Raw genomic sequence first — 25,709 nt, 5'->3', positions numbered from 1 at the left:
TTGGAAAAGGGGTAACTGAAACTGGTAAGATTTCAGCGTATTGCTAAATTGGGCTAAAGATCAGGATTGAATGTGAAAACACTTCATTGACTGTGTGGTTGTAACTAAAAGGGATATATGCCGTTATAACAAGAAGGCGACTAGGACTTACTTTAGCTGCTTTGAGTAGGATCTCTCTCTCCTGTTCATCCTTCCTCTGCTTCTCTATCCTCTCCAGCTGCTCAAAGAACTTTAGCTGCGAACGCACGTCTGCCGACTGCTCAAACCCCTCCTCATCCTGCAGAGAGACAGAGAGGGGGGAAGAAAGAAAAAGAGTGAGTGGAGGAAAAATAACTTAAGATACTAAGATCTCATTTTAACCACAAGTTTGGATAAACATATTATTACAACTTTAGACACCTCGTCTCTCTCAACCACCAGTTTGGATAACTAATCACAACTTTTCTTTGTTTACACGTATCACCGCTTCTCGTTGTGTTAAATATGTTGTTCTACACTTGGAAGATGGAAAGATGAGACAAGTTTCAGAAGGAAAACAAAGTTTGTGGGTCATCAAAAAGTTAATATGACAATTGTTTATTCCCTGTGTGTGTCTCTGTCTCTCTGTTCTCCCCCAAAACCCTTTATCAGTTTCTCTCACTCTATCTCCCTCTCTGTGGCGATGTGAGGAGCTGGGTGGCAGAGCAGAGCACAGAGTGGAGTGACATCTGAGGGTTTGTCACCACGCGCACGTCTCTCTCATCCTTCCTCCTTTGTTCAGAGCTGAGCCTGCACTCCTCTCCTCCTCCGTAACTCAGTCGAGCCGTGCTCTCTCTTTCAGGCCGCCCGCCCGGTTGGTTTTTTCGCTGATGTCAACAGAGTGGCTTCACAGAGACGAGGAGACTTCACGCATCTAACACGCCTCATTTACAAACCGCAAAAAAGACTAAACAAGACAGGGACAGCTGTAGCCCACCACCCCTCTCCTCTGCCTCACATACACACAGGAAAACAGCTTTCAAAGTTGCTATGTTTTTTGCTTTCTTTCTTTTACAAGGAGCAGAGTTGAATTGACTTTATTGTAAACCAATTAAACGTAGTTACATTGCTATATTCAAGGCTAAAAGTTCATGTCACCCATGCTGGTGTGCCAGACAGAGGCCTGCAAAAGATCTATCAGGTATTTTTCAAGTTTTGAAGAATATGTTTCTGTGGAAACTGTGCTATGGTGTTTATCACTTAAGTGTAAAAAGCGCCCACCTCCTCATAGGTATGTCTGTCTCTGGCACAACTACTTACTTTACCGCCGTCCATCCTGTGCTGTGCGATGGAGGAGACCTTCTCCAGCACAGTGCGGAGTCGGGACTGGGTAGCGTGGGAGATGAAGTTCACAGCCTCCATAGGAACCTCTGACACGCCAAACTTCTTAGCTTAGGGTCACAGACAGACAGAAGGACTCCAACATTAATACACGCTGATCTCCCCAAATCCCAGTCTGAAAAGGCTTTTCATACTACTGAACCAAGCTGAGCCGAACCAAACCAAGCTGTAATGAGCTGGCCTGGTTCCACATCCACCATAGTTGTTGGAACCATGCTAAAAAGGACAAAGCAAAACATTTGAGCCAGCACAGTTTGGTTTAGGTCAGGACGATAGTGTGAAAAAGGTAGTTAGTTTAATAATGATAAAGCTCTGTCTAGACGTTTCACAGTTCTAGTGCCATGTTGAGAATAGTATCCAAGTATGAATTGCCAAGCTCTTACTCTGCAGTCTTTCATGTGTGTAGCTGTAAACAACATTGGCCAACCTTAACTTTAAAGGATCATTTCGACTAGTTTTCTGGCAGTAAACAGTTTGTGAAGTCATAATTCAGAGGACAGAGTTTAGGAGGTTAGGATCTGTGTTTCTTCCTTTTTAATATTCCATTAACAGAATGTTCTCTCTGGTACACTTTTAAGTAAACCACACCAATTATTTAAATCAGCCGTACTGTACACACATCTTTTCCCAGTCTAACATCTCGAAAGGATCGAGATCCGTATAAGCCTGATAATTAGTGTGAAAATTCAAAAACATTTTCTCTGGTTCGTAAGCGATGTCAAAAGGTAAAATACTAAAGGCTTCCACTCTCCTACAAACTGAGATATTTAAGGCAAAGAAAGCCAAGTTCTCTATGAAATAAATACCTTCCTCAATGTACAATGTAGTCCACACCAGCCCCTCACTTAGGACTATAGGAGAGTCTAAACAGCATTGAATTGCTTTAGTGTTAGTTTCCAACCACCTTAACAGGCTTTATTTTGTACTGTTTTTACTGGTAATCTCATCTGCCCTTAAATAGAGAAAAGTGAACTTTCTGCACTGAACACGAGTGAGTCTCTTTGGAGTTGAGTACTTCTGTATGCGTCTCTGCAGAATTGGACCTCTGAGGTACCAGTGCACATTTACTTTGAGAGGCTATTCTAGAGAACTCCAGCTGTGCATATGTTCTAGGCCCTGGGAGTCAGGAGGGAGTTGCTGCTTGCAGTTTATGGCTCAAGGACAAGCCTGAAGAACGATGGGGAGGGGGAGAGAGAAGAGAGATAGAAAGAGAGAAGGGGGGTGAGAGGAGAGAGAGATATGGGAAGAGAAAGAGAGAGAAAAAAGGAGAAAGAAAGAAAGAAACAGGGAGAGAGAAACAAGCTCCTCTCCTCCCAATCTGTGTGTGGACATTCTGAAAGACACAGGGTTCCCTGGTCCTCACCGGGTCTGAATTTACCCTGCTCCACTGTACATCTCCCTGTCCAGTGGAGGCAGCAGAGAGCAGAGAGGGCAGCATGAAGCAGAGGGGTGAGTCAGGGCTGTGTACCACTGTGTGAGGAGGACCACATCCCCACTAGCCTCTGATTGAGCAGAGTTGACAGGCTGGGGAGCCTCCCTTGGTTCTGCTGCCAGCTGAGAGTTCTCCACAGCCCATCACTGACACAACAAAGCCGCCCAAGTGCCACTTCCCCAGCAGGGGGCACCATGGCCTCCCACCCACCCGGCCCCCGCACAGCACCAAGCCCCCAGAACAAGATTTACATTTTTAACCCCTCCTCCCCAAGGCGACGGGATAACAACCTCACCAATGTACCGTCTAACAGCACATGACCTCTGGGCCTCATTGTCACCGTCACCGTGGATACTTAATTGAGGTATAACAGGAAGAAACGTCTTAGCACTGAAACTCCCTGTTGTGCTTGAATTCTATTCTACTGTGTGATTTATAATGCAACGTGTACTCAAGACTTAGTTGTTTATGGTAATATATATCCGTGTATCAACTCAGATTCACAAATAGGACAGTATCTGAATGTGGAGATTACAATCAAAAGACAGAAGAAGAACAAAATCAAGTCTTGTAACTCTCTTCCTTCAGCCCACAGGACAATCTGACAAGCAGCCTTCAAAAGACAGCTCTATAAAGTATTTATGTCAGGTCCTGGGGTCTAGTAAGTTCAGACAGACACTGAAGAATTCATTAAAGGAGGTGAAAGAACTGTTAAGTGCATCAAGTTTAAAACGAGGGAGGCCAGAAAGGAGCGTCTGCTCGGGCCTGGCCTGCAACATCCCATCAGGGGAAGTAAATCAAACTGTCTGTCTTTAGTGATGACACTACAGATGCAGAAACAACAAGGAGAATACAAGAAAACACAAAGCTAACAGATAGATTTCATCACACACACACAGACAGGCCTATATTTTCTAAACCAACACACGTTTGAAGGAACATGATTCTGTTTGGTACACATGTTCATGAATAAATTCAAGATAAATCTGAAGATAATAATCACTATGATGAAAATGAAGATCAGCATCATCGGCAACACTTGATGATTATGGAATTATTATTATGGACCTGGAGATAATACTAACCGTGAAGACAACGATACTGTACATGATTCCACCTCAATTCTCTATGGTTTAATGACTTTAAAGACTTACTGTGTATGCAACTTCTATTGTTCTATTGCTGTGAACAAGGCCTCATTATCATACACTATATGGGTAGTCTTTAGAGGTTTCTCTAGTGAGGGTGTCATCATGTACTATAACGTACTGTAGTAGTGTACTGTCCGTACCTGTCTCCAGGATGCGTCTGTGTAACAGGCCCGGGTGAAGGAAGGCCTCATCTTTACAGGAGCGGATGTGTGTTCCCACCAGCTCAGAGTTGGTGGCCAGGATACGAGCGCTCTCTTCATTCAGGTTCACCCCCGCCATGGACGCCACATCGTTAATGTCATCATCATCCCTGGAAACAAATAGATGGAGGATTCATTTTCAGATGTAGTTTGTTTTTGCAAACTTGTAGTGTATTTGAGTTTTAAAAATAAATCTAAAGTTGTCATTTCCACTTAGAAATGTCAGACTTGTTTTGCCCTCATGAAAAATGTATCAAGCCCTACAAAAATGTCAATGATTTATAATCCACATAATAATTCACATGTCCTGTTGCTGCAGGACTATTTTCCTGCTGTAGCAAACTGGCTCAAATTAAGATCCTACATATATGTACATTAGCTCTTACAACAATGTCTGTATAAAACAATACTATATGTCTCCTTTTTACAGTATTAGTTTACATGTCCCTATAGACAATTACAGAGCTGTTCCTGTGGACAACTGACAGATTTTCTCATGTCATTCGAGGTGCAATCGTACAGGGAATGTAGTGTATGCACTTGCATTGTTATGATTCAGAGGTGTATAAGCTGCTCATAATAATACACCATTTGAATAGGTGTTATTCCATCCAGAGTCCATTTGAGTCAGCATATAGTAGGATTGACAACGTTTGGATGGCGGGGAGCTGGGTAAGGATGCACAGGAGGATTGGAACTGCTGTGTGATGAATCTGGCAATATACTAATATCAACAAACACTGTATACAGACCACTCTGCTGAGAACAGCAATATCATCCAGTACTAGTCCAGTGGAAATATCCACCACCATTTTGATTCACAACACGAGCTGGCTTCTCAATACATTGTTCATTTTCTTACATTTGAGCTTTTTTAGAATTCATACATAGGTTTGGATCAGTAAAATGTATTAGATATCGTATTTGAGGTAAACAGTAACAAGGGGATAAAGGACCAAGAAGACCCATTGGGGTCAAGGTTCTCCCCAAGGATGACCATCATTAAAAGAATGGAGTGTCTGACCCAAACAGTTCTCCTTTAATTTGAGGTGTTGGGTGAATCTGAAATTGACAGTCGCAAGGCCTAAATCCTCTTTCCAGTCTCTATGAGTGAGTGCTAATGACTACTGTACCCTAACAGGGGAACGAATGCTGTGGTAACCTGGTTGTGGCTGGCAATGCCCTGAGCTCATCATCCATGGAAATTCTGCCTCCCTCCATCGCCCGCTGGGCTGGGCTGGAGGAACCACACAGTGGCGGTGACAGAGGGCACAGAGAACCACAGAACACACACAGGGCAGCCGCTCACTGCCTCCCTCGCCCGTTCCTTCGCCTCCCCTCTAAACTAATTGGCGTTCGCACCGCCAGCAGCCGCTGGTTCTGACCGTCAGTGTTGCGGGGGCCACACACGTTGATGCTGCCTTGTTCCCTAGTCTCTGCCCGCAGCAGGCGGGCGGGCGTCCGTGTGTGGGAACACATCGCCATCGTTAGTGGCAGGCATCGCACCCCGCTGATGTCTTCCTGTTCCTCTGTAAGGCCACGAGCACCTATATGAGTTCTGACATCCCGGTAGGAGGTTGACAAAGACGATTAGAGCTCCTTCCTGCACCAAGAGATCTCACTAGACCCTCTACTCACCCTGCCAGTCCCTGTCCCAGTTCTACTCACTCTCACTCTCACTCTCTCTCTCTCTCATAATCTCTAATAATGAACCTCCATGTAGAATCTACCCAACAACACTATCATGATACAGGAGATTACACTATGTTATTATTATATATCTCCCCTCCTGTAGGCTATACACCTTCATCTTCAGCACCGTCATCTTCATCAACACCCAACAACCTGGCCTCCTAACCTCATCATCCATTAAATAAATAAACCATCATATGTAATGATGAATAACACATAAAGTTACACTACACAGCTAGTGGACATGGACATGCTATGTTGCTAACCAAATAACTCCCTTATTCCTGTTTCTTAATAGCACAGCTAGATGTCTCCTGTGTTTGGGGGGGCTACAACCAAATGGAAATGCAAGACATGGCTGACATTATAAGGAGGGAATTAGATATGAAACACACAACAACAACAAAAAGACTCCTGAACGAATGTACAGTACCTTCTCCTCTCACTAATAAAGGTGAGATGTAATTAGGTTCCACTGTGGAGGAAAAGACACCTCTCAATGATTGGTTTGGCTTTGCTGCGGGACATGACACCCAGAGCAACATGTATACATATGCATGCATTTTCCATATCAAACCTAAATGGGAGAGAGGGCACGCCATAGGTGGGGAGTTGGATTGCTCTGCCATTTAGAAGGAGCATGTGTATGTGTGGAATGGGGGCATCCAGTCAGGGACCAGGATCCAGGGCCAGACAGGGATCGTCTCTGATACCTCCCCCCAGAGAGTGCCCCCTGTGCCAAGGTAGGGGTCGTCCACCGAGCCATCTGAGTGACTAACACCCCTGAGACCCCTCGATGTAGCTAGTCATACCTCACAGTGAGTGAGACACACACACACACACACACAGTCACACATACAGGCTCAGGCCACTACAGCTTCCTTAGTTCCTCAATGTGCACTACAGCCTGTCGCTTTAGACAACGCTGACTGCTGCCAATATGTATCAAAGCCAGTGTACTGCTGTTTAAACACGTTCCCTCTCTGTGTGTCCGGCCTGGTCTGGACGTGAATGAGCTGGATGGGGGCCGGGGTAGAGGGACGTATGCCCCAGACCAGACATACAGTGGAGGGGCAGGAGGATTTGGGGGAATGATGGTGAGCTCACCGCTGGCATTTTAACCTTTATTTAACTAGGCAAGTCAGTTAAGAACAAATTCTTATTTACAACGGCCTACCAGGGAACAGTGGGTTAACTGCCTTGTTCAGGGGCAGAACGACAGAACAACACTACCTTGTTAGCGCCGGGATTCGATCCAGCAACCTTTCGGTTACTGGCCCAACGCTCTAACCACTAGGCTACTTGCCGCGGCACTGGGCTGAGGGGGCGACGTCTGAGACGGCTGAGAACTAGGGGATGAGGGCCGGCTGTGATTAAAGCGGATGTTGGGTGTTTACAGAAAGCATGGAGGGAGAGACCAGCTGCTTCCACTCAGCACTGTAAACCTACTCACTCTGTCTGTCTGTCTGTCTGTCTGTCTGTCTGTCTGTCTGTCTGTCTGTCTGTCTGTCTGTCTGTCTGTCTGTCTGTCTGTCTGTCTGTCTGTCTGTCTGTCTGTCTGTCTGTCTGTCTGTCTGTGGTCACCACCACAGAGCACACTGGAACTCACATAACAACCCAGCACAACCCATCACATCACAGCACATCACAGCACATCACTACACAGCAGATCACAACACAGCCCAATACAACACATCACAGCACAATGCAACACAACACAATGCAACACATCACAGCACATCAATGCACATCACAACACAACACAGCAGAACAACACATCACAACAGATAAATAAATACATAGGTCAAGGTGGAAACACTAGAGGGGTTATGCCTGGTTGATTCTATTTGGAGCATGTTTGACTGGTTATAAGCTGAATCTCTGAGATCATAGTCTATTCAACCCCTATCCACCTAGCTACTCAACCCTAGCATTATATTCTTCACAAAGGGAAACAATACAAATCTGATGTTACACAAAACACCATCTACATAGCACAACACTGGGCAGTGGAAGGAGGGGGGAGTATTTAAGATCAAACAAAAAATGCCTACAGTACAATCTCAGTATCATCACTATTTTAAGAGGGGGGAGACTCCCACCATCCCTCTCCATTTCTGGCCTATTGCGCACCAATGCTGGGAGGGAGTGGCTGAGAGTGCTCTGAGGTGAGAGGATATACACACGCCACAGGGCTCTGTTCCAACATGCTCTTATGTCCTCAGGAGGGGAACAGTATAGAGGTACATACAGCCCTGCCCTACCAGGGACTACTACACTACACAGCCAGACAACAGGGATTCCTAATCCATGTCAACAAGCAGAGTAGAGGGGGTAGTGCTGGTAAGGATATATGAACCCTATTTGATTGAGCTGACATGAAACTAGTGTGTAGCCTATGTACTGTATGGTTAGCCAGTAGAGTGCACTGCTAGGGCAGGGAGACAATGCGTGGTTTGTGTAAACACGGAGGCAGAAGCACCAGAGGGAAAAGGTTGTCAGTAACAAGCAGCCCTGACAGCTTAATTATCAAGGCCACTAAAGATTTATTGGTTTATCAATCAGGGCCCGGGGCGGCTACTTTCCCCTCAGGAGGGGAGGCCATTAGCATGAACCTGGTGGCCTACTATGGGCTCAGAGCCAGTGGTGTAAAGTAACTAAATAAGAACACTTTGAAGCACTACTTAAGTATTTTTGGGGGGTATCTGTACTGTACTTTTACTCACCTACATTCATAAAGAAAATAATGTACTTTTTACTCCATACATTTTCCCTGACACCCAAAAGTACTCGTTACATTTTGAATGCGTAGCAGGACAGGAAAATGTACATACATACGCACGCACTCACAAACTACGATGTGCGCAATCACGCATGTACACACACACATAAGCACCTATACTTATAGGTCAGATTGTAAAGATCATTTTTCATTAAGACGATTTTTACAAAGATGAAACGAGCTGAAGAACCTGGAGGGAGGGTGGGAGCAACCATAAACATCTATATTAACAGGGGGTAACCATAAACATCTATATTAACAGGGGGCAACCATAAACATCTATATTAACAGGGGGTAACCATAAACATCTATATTAACAGGGGGTAACCATAAACATCTATATTAACAGGGAGCAACCATAAACATCTATATTAACAGGGAGCAACCATAAACATCTATATTAACAGGGGGTAACCATAAACATCTATATTAACAGGGGGTAACCATAAACATCTATATTAACAGGGGTAACCATAAACATCTATATTAACAGGGAGCAACCATAAACATCTATATTAACAGGGGGCAACCATAAACATCTATATTAACAGGGGGTAACCATAAACATCTATATTAACAGGGGGTAACCATAAACATCTATATTAACAGGGGGTAACCATAAACATCTATATTAACAGGGGGTAACCATAAACATCTATATTAACAGGGGGCAACCATAAACATCTATATTAACAGGGGGCAACCATAAACATCTATATTAACAGGGAGCAACCATAAACATCTATATTAACAGGGGGCAACCATAAACATCTATATTAACAGGGGGTAACCATAAACATCTATATTAACAGGGGGTAACCATAACAATCTATATTAACAGGGGGTAACCATAAACATCTATATTAACAGGGGGTAACCATAAACATCTATATTAACAGGGGGCAACCATAAACATCTATATTAACAGGGGGTAACCATAACAATCTATATTAACAGGGGGTAACCATAAACATCTATATTAACAGGGGGTAAACATAAACATCTATATTAACAGGGGGCAACCATAAACATCTATATTAACAGGGGGTAAACATAAACATCTATATTAACAGGGGGCAACCATAAACATCTATATTAACAGGGGGTAACCATAACAATCTATATTAACAGGGGGTAACCATAAACATCTATATTAACAGGGGGTAAACATAAACATCTATATTAACAGGGGGCAACCATAAACATCTATATTAACAGGGGGTAACCATAAACATCTATATTAACAGGGGGCAACCATAAACATCTATATTAACAGGGGGTAACCATAAACATCTATATTAACAGGGGGTAACCATAAACATCTATATTAACAGGGAGCAACCATAAACATCTATATTAACAGGGAGCAACCATAAACATCTATATTAACAGGGGGTAACCATAAACATCTATATTAACAGGGGGTAACCATAAACATCTATATTAACAGGGGGTAACCATAAACATCTATATTAACAGGGGGTAAACATAAACATCTATATTAACAGGGGGTAACCATAACAATCTATATTAACAGGGGGTAACCATAAACATCTATATTAACAGGGGGTAAACATAAACATCTATATTAACAGGGGGCAACCATAAACATCTATATTAACAGGGGGCAACCATAAACATCTATATTAACAGGGGGTAACCATAAACATCTATATTAACAGGGGGTAACCATAACAATCTATATTAACAGGGGGTAACCATAAACATCTATATTAACAGGGGGTAACCATAAACATCTATATTAACAGGGGGTAACCATAAACATCTATATTAACAGGGGGTAACCATAAACATCTATATTAACAGGGGGTAACCATAACATCTATATTAACAGGGGGTAAACATAAACATCTATATTAACAGGGGGTAACCATAACAATCTATATTAACAGGGGGTAACCATAAACATCTATATTAACAGGGGGTAAACATAAACATCTATATTAACAGGGGGCAACCATAAACATCTATATTAACAGGGGGTAACCATAAACATCTATATTAACAGGGGGCAACCATAAACATCTATATTAACAGGGGGTAACCATAAACATCTATATTAACAGGGGGCAACCATAAACATCTATATTAACAGGGGGTAACCATAACAATCTATATTAACAGGGGGTAACCATAAACATCTATATTAACAGGGGGTAAACATAAACATCTATATTAACAGGGGGCAACCATAAACATCTATATTAACAGGGGGTAACCATAAACATCTATATTAACAGGGGGCAACCATAAACATCTATATTAACAGGGGGTAACCATAAACATCTATATTAACAGGGAGCAACCATAAACATCTATATTAACAGGGGGTAACCATAAACATCTATATTAACAGGGGGCAACCATAAACATCTATATTAACAGGGAGCAACCATAAACATCTATATTAACAGGGAGCAACCATAAACATCTATATTAACAGGGGGTAACCATAAACATCTATATTAACAGGGGGTAAACATAAACATCTATATTAACAGGGGGTAAACATAAACATCTATATTAACAGGGGGTAACCATAAACATCTATATTAACAGGGGGCAACCATAAACATCTATATTAACAGGGAGCAACCATAAACATCTATATTAACAGGGAGCAACCATAAACATCTATATTAACAGGGGGTAACCATAAACATCTATATTAACAGGGGGTAAACATAAACATCTATATTAACAGGGGGTAAACATAAACATCTATATTAACAGGGGGTAACCATAAACATCTATATTAACAGGGGGTAACCATAAACATCTATATTAACAGGGGGTAACCATAAACATCTATATTAACAGGGGGTAAACATAAACATCTATATTAACAGGGGGCAACCATAAACATCTATATTAACAGGGGGCAACCATAAACATCTATATTAACAGGGGGCAACCATAAACATCTATATTAACAGGGGGAAACCATAAACATCTATATTAACAGGGGGTAAACATAAACATCTATATTAACAGGGGGTAAACATAAACGTCTATATTAACAGGGGGTAAACATAAACATCTATATTAACAGGGGGTAACCATAAACATCTATATTAACAGGGGGCAACCATAAACATCTATATTAACAGGGGGTAAACATAAACATCTATATTAACAGGGGGTAAACATAAACATCTATATTAACAGGGGGTAAACATAAACATCTATATTAACAGGGGGTAAACATAAACATCTATATTAACAGGGGGTAACCATAAACATCTATATTAACAGGGGGTAAACATAAACATCTATATTAACAGGGGGCAACCATAAACATCTATATTAACAGGGGGTAACCATAAACATCTATATTAACAGGGGGTAACCATAAACATCTATATTAACAGGGAGCAACCATACACATCTATATTAACAGGGGGTAAACATAAACATCTATATTAACAGGGGGCAACCATACACATCTATATTAACAGGGGGTAAACATAAACATCTATATTAACAGGGGGTAACCATAAACATCTATATTAACAGGGGGCAACCATAAACATCTATATTAACAGGGGGTAAACATAAACATCTATATTAACAGGGGGCAACCATAAACATCTATATTAACAGGGGGCAACCATAAACATCTATATTAACAGGGGGTAAACATAAACATCTATATTAACAGGGGGTAACCATAAACATCTATATTAACAGGGGGTAAACATAAACATCTATATTAACAGGGGGTAACCATAAACATCTATATTAACAGGGGTAACCATAAACATCTATATTAACAGGGGGCAACCATAAACATCTATATTAACAGGGGGCAACCATAAACATCTATATTAACAGGGGGTAAACATAAACATCTATATTAACAGGGGGTAACCATAAACATCTATATTAACAGGGGTAACCATAAACATCTATATTAACAGGGGGCAACCATAAACATCTATATTAACAGGGGGCAACCATAAACATCTATATTAACAGGGGGTAAACATAAACATCTATATTAACAGGGGGTAAACATAAACATCTATATTAACAGGGGGTAAACATAAACATCTATATTAACAGGGGGCAACCATAAACATCTATATTAACAGGGGGTAAACATAAACATCTATATTAACAGGGGGCAACCATAAACATCTATATTAACAGGGGGCAACACAAGTGTAGACTACACTGTGCCATTTTATTTAGAACAGGGTCATTAGCTAGTGTTAATCCATGTACATGTTTTCGATAATGACCCTGTTCGTACTTAACTTTTTAGTAGTTCATTATCATTCCTACCAAAGAGTTGGAACAGGAATCCAGAGCATTGATGAGAGTATGAATTACTCTGAATTATCTATTGGCTGGGAGAGAGAGAATGTTGCTATGTGACAGATGAAGAAAAAGTATAGAGAGAGAGAGAGAGAGAGAGAGAGAGAGAGAGAGAGAGAGAGAGAGAGAGAGAGAGAGAGAGAGAGAGAGAGAGAGAGACAGAGACAGAGACAGAGAGAGACAGACAGAGACAGAGATAGAGAGAGATAGAGACAGAGACAGAGATAGAGACAGAGATAGAGAGAGACAGACAGAGATAGAGAGAGATGGAGACAGAGATAGAGACAGAGAGAGACAGACAGAGACAGACAGACAGAGACAGAGATAGAGAGAGATAGAGACAGAGATAGAGACAGAGATAGATAGAGAGAGACAGACAGAGACAGAGACAGAGATAGAGAGACAGAGATAGAGACAGAGACAGAGAGAGACAGACAGAGACAGACAGACAGAGACAGAGATAGAGACAGAGATAGAGAGAGTCAGGCAGATGACAGGATGAAAACTCATGGCCTTAGCTGAGAGTGTAGCCTGTAGTCATCCAAGTTATCTTGGTGAAATGCTGCCCCCATGTGCTGGCTGTCCATAACACTCAGTAAGACTCTTTCTCTCTTCTCCTACCTCTCTCTTTTCCTCCCTCTTCTCTCTACCTGAAGAGGTGCACAGAACCAGTGTTTTGTACCTGAAAGAACTGCCTCCGGGATCGTTCAGCTTGTTTTTCTGATTTCCAGAGCCCTTAACGGCAAAACCCACAGGACTTTTGCCTGCTTGGAACGTGGCTCCCTTGCTGACAGTGCCTGGGGGGAAAACACACACACACACACACACACACACACACACACACACACACACACACACACACACACACACACACACACACACACACACACACACACACACACACACACACACACACACACACACACACACACACACACACAGAGTAATATTATTATGAGCTGTCCCCTCGTATTGTCATCAAACCTGTTCCTGTCTGAAGACTTTCTTTAACCATCTCTGTCACACTGGGGAGAGAAGAGGGGGACCAGGGGAGACAGAGGCGCAGCATCACAACGTAGGCAGCTCTCCCCAGGTCTGTATAGACAACATCATTCTGTCAATATCACTGCGCTTCACCGGTTCTCCTTACACTCCAAAACCGCATCCTGCTTGAAGACACGTTTTTTGGAGAGGCACAAGGACTGCCAGAGTGAATTTAAACTTGATTTTAACAGGCATGTTCCTAGCCAAGAGGCACAAAGTATTTTTAGAAACTTTTCCCACATTCCAATTTATGGACATAAAACAACCTACAGATCTTTCACTGCAGGCAATCTGAGGAAGGGGCAAATCGAATTTGTATGCACCTCTGATCACACACATGCACACACACGCACAAATACACACACCTGAGAGCACACCACACTCTTTGGGGACAAGTATGGTATTTAGGGGATGTTTTAGGGCTTGCTTCAGTGTGTTCAGTCAGTGTTTGTGAATCAGTGTGAGATGGTAGCAGTGTAAATGTTTGATGAAAGGATGGGGTACAGCAGGATAGGAAACACCTGTTCTCAGCTCTCCTATGTGTCTGGTGTGGGATAAGGATTCTCTGTAGTACCATAGGAAATATGTAACAAGGAATGGAGATACGCTATAGTCACCTTGTGTTCTTAATGGTGTGATCACCATGGGCATCCTGACCTGGCAACCAAAGGAGCCCGCTTGCTTGATACCCTGAGGGGGGGGGGAGAGAGAGAGAGAGAGAGAGACAGAGAGAGAGAGAGAGAGAGACAGCGAGAGAGAGAGACAGCGAGAGAGAGAGACAGCGAGAGAGAGAGACAGCGAGAGAGAGAGAGAGAGACAGCGAGAGAGACAGAGAGAGAGAGAGAGAGACAGAGAGAGACAGAGAGAGAGAGAGAGAGAGAGAGACAGAGAGAGACAGAGAGAGAGAGAGAGAGAGAGAGAGAGAGACAGCGAGAGAGACAGCGAGAGAGAGAGAGAGAGAGAGAGACAGCGAGAGAGACAGAGAGAGAGAGAGAGACAGAGAGACAGAGAGAGAGAGAGAGAGAGAGACAGAGAGAGACAGAGAGAGAGAGAGAGAGACAGAGAGAGAGAGAGAGAGAGAGAAGAAGAATGGTAAATACGATGAAAAGCAGGTCTTGTAACATTTAAATTGATTGATCCCAATTCATTTTGACATTAAAAAAGGTATCTCTATATGGGGAGGGAGGAATGGGCCAGTGTGTGTGTGTGTGTCGGCATAAAACAACGGGAGGAGGAAGAGGAGGAACAGCAGAGTGAAAAAGTGAAGACAGAGAAGAGAAGAGAGGAGGGGAGGAGGGGAGCTGCTTCTGCGCTAATAGAGCCACTTCCTTCCTAGCATGCAGCCTAGCTGTGGGACAGGCCTGAGGCCCAGCCATCCATTCACACCAGTTTGCTTCTCACTGCATATTTTTTAGCCTTGTTTTCCATTCCCTGACACATGCTATATTACTGTTCAAGGGTTGAAAAAGATAGAGGCCATTTCTCCCAGAGATCCCCTGCAGGGCCTCAAAGAGGAAAATACATTCAGCAGCCAGAATAGAGAAGGTAGTACCTCTGGCAAACCCACAACACAGTTTGAGAAAATCACAGGTAAGTTCCAGAATCGAAAATTGGGGACATTTTTGGGGTTGTTTTAGGACCACACTATAAAGAACATACAGGGTTCCCTGGTTCCAAAACCAGAACCACGTTTTAGCTTTAGACTGGTGTTATACCAGGAGCTATAGTCTAGTAATTACAACTTCTTTGAATGTCAGACTTTTGGTGATTGAGTTGACACAGGATCAGACCAGCCAATAGTCTGGTGGGAGAGCAGAGAGCTGACAGAGCAGTGTGTGTCTCTCTCTGTGTGTGTGTGTGTGTGTGTGTGTGTGTGTGTGTGTGTGTGTGTGTGTGTGTGTGTGTGTGTGTGTGTGTGTGCGTGTAGGCTGGCAGAGCAGTGTCAGAGTCCTCTGTGACAGTGCTCCACTACAGTAACTGCTGTACAGCTGCAGCCACACACAGCAGCTCTCAAACTGATCCAGCTATGACCTAGTTACCTCCCCTCACCCACGACCCTCCCAACCAGCAGCAGCAGATGAGTGGTGCGGAGGGCACCACCACCACCACCACCCAGCCCTGTGCCCCAGCCCAGGCTACCCTGCCAGTCTGTCCTCAGAGAGGGTATGTCCCCGCCAGCATCGGATGCCAGCGGGCTCTGACCTTGGGTAGTCTCCATGGAGGCCTCTCCTCTGTGAGCCAGCACTGCACTCCATTGACTCACATGTGTATACACACACACCGCTGGGCACAGGCATAGCCATACACACACACACACACACAAACGTACACATACACACACACACAGGCCCCATGGGAGTGCACTGATCCAGCCCCGTGGCCAGCTGCCTTGGCTAAGCCTCTGTATGGTCTGTGGTGTGCTGGCCTAGCCTGTCAGTGAAGCCGTTCCCCACTGGAACACATCCAGCTCTGTCTCAGTCTCTGAGCACTGGGAGACACTTCTCTACTACTGGGGCCTGGGGAACCTTACTCATCACTCCTTTGGTGCTTAGGTACATACCAAGACAAATGACCTTGGATTTAGTGAAGACGCAATCAAAACTCTGGAAATCTAGAACAAACACTTATTTACCCCACTGATAAGTAAGTATCAGAGTATTACAGTATCATCAACCTTAACAACAGAACCGTGGCCAAAACATGTTCTATTAGTTCTAATACTTCCACAGAGAGTCATAACCAGGGGTCATCTATGTTTGGGTCAGTGGACTGTATGACTGTGGCTGATCTCTGTGACTGGAAGTGTGAGTGTAGAGACAGCTATGACTGTGAGTGTACTGTACCTACCAGGGCAGCTGTGTGTCCCTGGGCCCCGACACTGGCCCCCGTGGTGCTGACGCTGTTGGGGAGGCGGCCGCGGACAGCTGGGCCGGCCATGATGGCAGAGCTGGTGCCTGTGATGGGGGTGGCTTTGGCCTGCGGCAGAGGCTGGATCAGGGAATGCTGAATGTTGAGCAGAGACAGCCGCAGGGCCGGGAGGCTTTTCTGTTGAGGGGCAGATCACACACAACAACAGAGGCATTAACATACAGTACATAGTAAAAACAAGCCATTAAATGTTTTTTTATTTCTTCTAAATTATCAAATGTGAAATTATTATTACATTGTTGTACAAATATAGATATCATTATAACAAATAAATCTCCCAAATCGTGAATATTAAAATGACGTGTATTATACTTGACATGTATGCTCAATGGACAAGTGCTCATCCATTAGCCAAACATTTGGGACAAACACTCCAGCAGTAGACCTGAAAAATGTTTGGTCTGTGGCATATTTTGATGTAAACGTCCTAACATTGCATGACAACATGACTGTGTTTGTGGCTGGCTGGCTCTGCTCTGCGGAGGGAGGGAGGGAGGGAGGGCTGGGTGGCAGTGGCATGATGTGACACTCATCACGGATGGCTGGAGAGGCCTGCTGGCTACTGGCACGGACAGCTGCAGGGGCCACTGTCACCCACAGTCTGGAGTCAGGCCAGGGGAGCGGCCCCTGCCCGGCTCACATGTGCTGGCCTCTCCACTGCCACTCTGGCTGTTTTACGTTCTCCACCTTTCTCCTGAAGGGTACACTTGCACACTTTCTTACATTGATTTTACAACGGTAGAAACTCCCTCCAGACAATGTTTTCACCAACCAATGCTTTTACATCCATGACGAGGAGTGTCCAAATGTAGCCTGAGTAGATACAGTACACACCTTGAGGAAGGGGACCAGGTAGGGCTGAGGAGACGACTTGAGCTCTGACTGCAGTCTGTTGGTGAACTCCTCAGGCTCAATCTTAGCATCCTGTGAGCGGGAGAAGAGAGGGAGGTTTATTAACCCGTCAGCTCCTTGTTATGTGATGTGACACACTTGTACAACAGAGAGCAGAGCATGTGATTGAAGCGATGTGCAATGTGATTTCTGAGCACATTGAGATGAGGTGAAATCACCTAAACGACGGTGTTGATATTGATTTACATTTTAACATCCCCTGGGACACATCTCATTAACAACTCTGAATAAATATTATCCTTAACAACAGCATCACTCTGGATCATGTTAGAGTTTTATGCTGCCATCTACAGATGAAGAAATACATTACATCACACAACCTGTCAACGTCAGAAATATTCTTCCTACACTATTAGGCTCCCCATAGGAGAACCCTTTTTGGTTCCAGGTAGAATTATTTTGGGTTCCATGTGTAAAGGGCTCTACCTAGAATCAAAAGGGTTCTTCAAAGGGTTATCTTATTTGGACAGCCAAAGAACCCTTTTCGGTTCTATATAGTACCTTTTTTCTAAGAGTGTAGGGCAAAGAAAGTAGTATTCCATGTTTCTCTGTTGATAAGACAGTAATGTAGAGATAATGTAGAAATAATGTAATGATGTGGTAATGTAGAGGTAATATAATGAGTTAGGTAGTGAGACTCACCAGTAGATCCTGGACCAGTGACTTGACATTTTTGGAGGTCTCAGGTGACGGAGAGTTGTGGGAAGCCAGCTTTATCAGGGTGGCCAAGAAGTTCTTACACTTCTTCACATTCTCCTGCATCTCCTAGGAAATTGCAAATTCAATAAGCATGTAATGTTATGATTTTATCAATAAATATGTTGAACACTTTATCTTTCAGTGTTTGGGGATCGGAGAGGACACCGGGGAAGAGTCTGTGAGTGTATGTACATGTGTTTGTGTGTGAGGCTATGCCCACTATGCCCAGCTGTGTGGGGCCATGGCCAAGGTGGAGACACAGCCAGCCTGCTGGCAGCTGTGACAGCACTGGGGCTTGAGGAGCCTAACCAGCCCAGAGGAGGCCGGCAGACTGGAGCAGAGCAGAATACAGACCTGGGAGATGACAGAGGCTCCTGGGGCTACAGGGGCGCTGGTCTGTGGGGGCAGGGCTGGCTGCGAGGCAGCCTGGGCCCCAGCCTGGACCTGGGGGGCCATCACCACGGGGGCCTGGGGGGCCATCACCACGGGGGCCTGTTGGGGAGCCGTCACTGCCACAGCCGGCGCCATGGGGCCCTTCTGGAAGAGCAAGGAGCAGACAGAGAGATAAACAGGACGTGAAGGGAGCTTCCAGCAAGGCCACAGAGAACAGGAGGGAAACAGCACAGCGCTCCTGTCACATCGGGTGTCCTGACTTCTGTGGACATTGCTTAACAGAGAGGAGGGGAGGAGAGGGGACTGGGGGACTTTCAAGCAAAACAGCTCCTCCAAATAATGATGCACCTGACTAGAAAACCCTAAACATACCAGTAATCCCCCACCTGTGTCCCCCCACTGGTCTTGGACAAAACTATGTAAATTTCAAGCTATACACAAATAATTCAATTTTGACTGAATATATCATTCAATAATTAACTCTCTACTCTGTTAAAAGGGTCAGATGGGATGCGCCCAGATTAGAAGAACTTATAGGTTTGTGTTGGTAAAGAGGTGAGGAGGAGGAGGAGGAGGAAGAGGAGGCAGACGACGACGAAGCGGAGGAGAAAGGGGAGAAGGAAGAAGAGGAACAGGATGAAGGGATGGGTAGAGGAGGGTCTGAGAGGGATGGAAAGATGGAGAGATGGGAAGTTCTGTAGTGGAGAGTCTGCTCACAGAAGGTCGCGCAGTGGAGGAGGAGATCTGGAGGACAGGACTAGGAGTGGGAGAGGGAGACGGCACCATCTTGGCCTGGACAGGAGGAGGACATGGCCGAATAGCCTGAGAGGTCACAGGAGACTGCAGAAAATAAACAGAGAGAAAGAAAAAGAAAGAAAAAGAGACAGGGTCAGTGCAGGAGGAGGGGCAGGTGAGACAGGGTCAGTATAGGAGGAGGGGCAGGTGAGACAGGGTCAGTATAGGAGGAGGGGCAGGTGAGACAGGGTCAGTATAGGAGGAGGGGCGGTGAGACAGGGTCAGTATAGGAGGAGGGGCGGTGAGACAGGGTCAGTATAGGAGGAGGGGCGGTGAGACAGGGTCAGTATAGGAGGAGGGGCGGTGAGACAGGGTCAGTATAGGAGGAGGGGCGGTGAGACAGGGTCAGTATAGGAGGAGGGGCAGGTGAGACAGGGTCAGTATAGGAGGAGGGGCGGTGAGACAGGGTCAGTGCAGGAGGAGGGGCAGGTGAGACAGGGTCAGTGCAGGAGGAGGGGCAGGTGAGACAGGGTCAGTATAGGAGGAGGGGCAGGTGAGACAGGGTCAGTATAGGAGGAGGGGCAGGTGAGACAGGGTCAGTATAGGAGGAGGGGCGGTGAGACAGGGTCAGTATAGGAGGAGGGGCGGTGAGACAGGGTCAGTATAGGAGGAGGGGCAGGTGAGACAGGGTCAGTATAGGAGGAGGGGCGGTGAGACAGGGTCAGTATAGGAGGAGGGGCAGGTGAGACAGGGTCAGTATAGGAGGAGGGGCGGTGAGACAGGGTCAGTATAGGAGGAGGGGCGGTGAGACAGGGTCAGTATAGGAGGAGGGGCGGTGAGACAGGGTCAGTATAGGAGGAGGGGCAGGTGAGACAGGGTCAGTATAGGAGGAGGGGCAGGTGAGACAGGGTCAGTATAGGAGGAGGGGCGGTGAGACAGGGTCAGTATAGGAGGAGGGGCAGGTGAGATAGGGTCAGTATAGGAGGAGGGGCGGTGAGACAGGGTCAGTATAGGAGGAAGGGTGGTGAGACAGGGTCAGTATAGGAGGAGGGGCAGTGAGACAGGGTCAGTATAGGAGGAGGGGCGGTGAGACAGGGTCAGTATAGGAGGAGGGGCGGTGAGACAGGGTCAGTATAGGAGGAGGGGCGGTGAGACAGGGTCAGTATAGGAGGAGGGGCAGGTGAGACAGGGTCAGTATAGGAGGAGGGGCGGTGAGACAGGGTCAGTATAGGAGGAGGGGCGGTGAGACAGGGTCAGTGCAGGAGGAGGGGCAGGTGAGACAGGGTCAGTATAGGAGGAGGGGCAGGTGAGACGGGGTCAGTATAGGAGGAGGGGCAGGTGAGACAGGGTCAGTATAGGAGGAGGGGCAGGTGAGACGGGGTCAGAGGTGGGGGGGTGAAGAAGGAGAGAGAGAATGACAAAGAGAGAGGGGACAGAGAGAAAACACAAAAGCAACGTGCCTTCAAGACGAGGAGAAGGAGAAATGCAACATGCCCTGAAGACGTGGAAGAGAAAGGTCATTATAGTAGGAAGTGACAGTAAATCACAGGATGAAACAGAGAGGATCTGATACAGAGAGGAACAGAAGAGAAAACACTGTGATGCTGATGCCAAGGGTGAGGTACAGTAATACTATTCAATGGGAAGTACAAAATAAGTTCCTCTAATGCAATGAGGGTCACAACTATTATGAATGAATCAGTGTCCTTTAAATGTTGTCTTTTTATTAACCCTTCTTCTCCCCAATTTCGTGGTATCCTATTGGTAGTTACAGTCTTGTTTCATCGCTGAAACACAGTACAGTCCTTTACTAGACAATCCAGATTATTGTACCCACTGTCACGACAGAAGCCTCTCTTCACAGCACCAGGGCAGACAGTGAGAGGGAGGGCTGGGCACTAACTAACACAGTACCATGCTGGTGGGAGGGCACTAACTAACACAGTACCATGCTGGTGGGAGGGCACTAAGTAACACAGACCATGCTGGTGGGAGGGCACAAACTAACACAGTACCATGCTGATGGGAGGGGAAAAACTAACACAGTACCATGCTGGTGGGAGGGCACTAAGTAACACAGTACCATGCTGGTGGGAGGGCACAAACTAACACAGTACCATGCTGATGGGAGGGGAAAAACTAACACAGTACCATGCTGGTGGGAGGGCACTAAGTAACACAGTACCATGCTGGTGGGAGGGCACAAACTAACACAGTACCATGCTGGTGGGAGGGAAAAAACGAACACAGTACCATTCTGGTGGGAGGGCAGGGCAGGGCACTAACTAACACAGTACCATGCTGGTGGGAGGGGAAAAACTAACACAGTACCATGCTGGTGGGAGGGCACAAACTAACACAGTACCATGCTGATGGGAGGGGAAAAACTAACACAGTACCATGCTGGTGGGAGGGCACTAAGTAACACAGTACCATGCTGGTGGGAGGGCACTAAGTAACACAGTACCATGCTGGTGGGAGGGCACTAACTAACACAGTACCATGCTGGTGGGAGGGCACTAAGTAACACAGTACCATGCTGGTGGGAGGGCACTAACTAACACAGTACCATGCTGGTGGGAGGGCACAAACTAACACAGTACCATGCTGGTGGGAGGGAAAAAACGAACACAGTACCATTCTGGTGGGAGGGCAGGGCAGGGCACTAACTAACACAGTACCATGCTGGTGGGAGGGGAAAAACTAACACAGTACCATGCTGGTGGGAGGGCACTAACTAACACAGTACCATGCTGGTGGGAGGGCACAAACTAACACAGTACCATGCTGGTGGGAGGGCAGGGGCTGGGCACAAACCAACACAGTACCATGCTGGTGGGAGGGCTGGGCACTAAGTAACACAGTACCATGCTGGTGGGAGGGCTGGGGCTGGGCACTAAGTAACACAGTACCATGCTGGTGGGAGGGCTGGGGCTGGGCACTAAGTAACACAGTACCATGCTGGTGGGAGGGCTGGGCACTAAGTAACACAGTACCATGCTGGTGGGAGGGCTGGGCACTAACTAACACAGTACCATGCTGGTGGGAGGGCTGGGGCTGGGCGCTAACCAACACAGTACCATGCTGGTGGGAGGGCACTAACTAACACAGTTCCATGCTGGTGGGAGGGCACTAAGTAACACAGTACCATGCTGGTGGGAGGGCACTAACTAACACAGTACCATGCTGGTGGGAGGGCACTAACTAACACAGTACCATGCTGGTGGGAGGGCACTAACTAACACAGTACCATGCTGGTGGGAGGGCACTAACTAACACAGTACCATGCTGGTGGGAGGGCACTAACTTACACAGTGCAGGGCACTAAGTGCAGGGCACCAAGTAACACAGTACCATGCTGGTGGGAGGGCTGGGTACTAACTAACACAGTACCATGCTGGTGGGAGGGCTGGGCACTAAGTAACACAGTACCATGCTGGTGGGAGGGCTGGGCACTAACTAACACAGTACCATGCTGGTGGGAGGGCAGGGCACTAAGTAACACAGTAACATGCTGGTGGGAGGGAAAAAACTAACACAGTACCATGCTGGTGGGAGGGCAGGGGCTGGGCACTAACCAACACAGTACCATGCTGGTGGGAGGGCAGGGGCTGGGCACTAACCAACACAGTACCATGCTGGTGGGAGGGCTGGGGCTGGGCGCTAACTAACACAGTACCACACTGGTAGGAGGGCTGGGGCTGGGCACTAAGTAACACAGTACCATGCTGGTGGGAGGGCAGGGGCTGGGCACTAAGTAACACAGTACCATGCTGGTGGGAGGGCAGGGGCTGGGCACTAAGTAACACAGTACCATGCTGGTGGGAAGGCTGGGGCTGGGCATTAAGTAACACAGTACCATGCTGGTGGGAGGGCTGGGGCTGGGCGCTAACTAACACAGTACCATGCTGGTGGGAAGGCTGGGGCTGGGCACTAAGTAACACAGTACCATGCTGGTGGGAGGGCAGGGGCTGGGCACTAAGTAACACAGTACCATGCTGGTGGGAGGGCTGGGTACTAACTAACACAGTACCATGCTGGTGGGAGTGCTGGGTACTAAGTAACACAGTACCATGCTGGTGGGAGGGCTGGGCACTAAGTAACACACTGGTTCCCCATATATATATATTAAAGGTTGACCGATTATGATTTTTCAACACCAATACCGATTATTGGAGGACCCAAAAAAGCTGATACCGATTAAATCGGCCGATTTGTATATATATATTTGTAATAATGACAATTACAACAATACTGAATGAACACTTTTATTTTAACTTAACATAATACATCAATAAAATCAATTTAGTCTCAAATATATAATGAAACATGTTCAATTTGGTTTAAATAATGCAAAAACAAAGTGTTGGAGAAGAAAGTAAAAGTGCAATATTTGCCATGTAAAAAAGCTAACGTTTAAGTTCCTTGCTCAGAACATGAGAACATATGAAAGCTGGTGGTTCCTTCTAACATGAGTCTTCAATATTCCCAGGTAAGAAGTTTTAGGTTGTAGTTATTATAGGAATTATAGGACTATTTCTCTCTATACCATTTGTATTTCATATACCTTGGACTATTGGATGTTATTGCCAGCCTAATCTCGGGAGTTGATAGGCTTGAAGTCATAAACAGCGCAATGCTTGAAGCACAGCGAAGAGCTGCTGGCAAATGCACGAAAGTGCTGTTTGAATGTAACGATTTTCGTCGTCAGATGAAGAGTAGTCGGACCAAAGCGCAGCGTGGTAAGTGTGTTCATTTATTAAAAACAGAACACTAAACAAAATAACAAAGAGAATGAAACGAAACAGTCCTGTCTGGTACAGACACAAAGACAGAAAACAACTACCCACAAAACACAGGTGGGAAAAGGCTACCTAAGTATGGTTCTCAATCAGAGACAATGATAGACAGCTGCCTCTGATTGAGAACCACACCCGGCCAAACACACAGAAATAGAAAACATAGAACACAAAACATAGAATGTCCACCCCAACTCACGCCCTGACCAAACCAAAATAGAGACATAAAAAAGGAACTAAGGTCAGGGCGTGACATTGAATGAATGCTCTACGAGCTTGCTGCTGCCGACCACCGCTCAGTCAGACTGCTCTATCAAATATCAAATCATAGACTTAATTATAACATAATAACACACAGAAATACGAGACTTAGGTCATTAATATGGTCGAATCCGGAAACTACCATCTCAAAAACAAAATGTTTATTCTTTCAGTGAAATACGGAACAGTTCCGTATTTTATCTAACGGGTGGCATCCATAAGTCTAAATATTCCTGTTACATTGCACAACCTTCAATGTTATGTCATAATTACGTAAAATTCAGGCAAATTAGTTCGCAAAGAGCCAGGGGGCCCAAACTGTTGCATATACCCTGACTCTGCGTGCAATGAACGCAAGAGAAGTGACACAATTTCACCTGGTTAATATTGCCTGCTAACCTGGATTTCTATTAGCTAAATATGCAGGTTTAAAAATATATACTTCTGTGTATTGATTTTAAGAAAGGCATTGATGTTTATGGTTAGGTACACGTTGGAGCAACGACAGTCCTTTTTCGCGAATGCGCACCGCATCGATTATATGCAACGCAGGACACGCTAGATAAACGAGTAATATCATCAACCATGTGTAGTTAACTAGTGATTATGATTGATTGTTTTTTATAAGATAAGTTTAATGCTAGCTAGCAACTTACCTTGGCTTCTTACTGCACTCGCGTAACAGGCAGGCTCCTCGTGGAGTGCAAAGTCAGGCAGGTGGTTAGAGCGTTGGACTAGTTAACTGTGAGGTTGCAAGATTGAATCCCTGAGCTGACAAGGTAAAAATCTGTCGTTCTGCCCCTGAACAAGGCAGTTAACCCACCGTTCCTAGGCCGTCATTGAAAATAAGAATGTGTTCTTAACTGACTTGCCTAGTTAAATAAAGGTGTAAAAAAATATAAAAAATTAAATCGGCCAAATCGGTGTCCAAAAATTACGATTGTTATGAAAAGTTGAACAATCGGCCATTCCGATTAATCG

General features: G+C 45.4%; 1 protein-coding gene across 1 annotated transcript in view; it reads right to left on the bottom strand.

Moving 5' to 3' along the window:
* LOC120048085 (transcription initiation factor TFIID subunit 4-like) overlaps positions 1 to 25,709 on the bottom strand; it is an 87,801-nt gene that overhangs the window by 46,204 nt on the left and 15,888 nt on the right. Inside the window, exons 3-11 of the mRNA XM_038993787.1 lie at positions 18,895 to 19,077; positions 18,484 to 18,606; positions 17,764 to 17,853; positions 16,849 to 17,046; positions 14,619 to 14,691; positions 13,640 to 13,754; positions 4,083 to 4,252; positions 1,279 to 1,409; positions 152 to 277 (exon numbers count right to left, since the gene is read on the bottom strand). Of these exons, the coding sequence (XP_038849715.1) occupies positions 152 to 277; positions 1,279 to 1,409; positions 4,083 to 4,252; positions 13,640 to 13,754; positions 14,619 to 14,691; positions 16,849 to 17,046; positions 17,764 to 17,853; positions 18,484 to 18,606; positions 18,895 to 19,077 (1,209 nt within the window). The remainder of the gene's footprint in view (positions 1 to 151; positions 278 to 1,278; positions 1,410 to 4,082; positions 4,253 to 13,639; positions 13,755 to 14,618; positions 14,692 to 16,848; positions 17,047 to 17,763; positions 17,854 to 18,483; positions 18,607 to 18,894; positions 19,078 to 25,709) is intronic.

The sequence above is a fragment of the Salvelinus namaycush genome, chromosome 1 (assembly GCF_016432855.1).
Source record: "Salvelinus namaycush isolate Seneca chromosome 1, SaNama_1.0, whole genome shotgun sequence".
NCBI lineage: Eukaryota > Metazoa > Chordata > Actinopteri > Salmoniformes > Salmonidae > Salvelinus > Salvelinus namaycush.
This window is presented reverse-complemented; position numbering and strand designations above follow the sequence as displayed.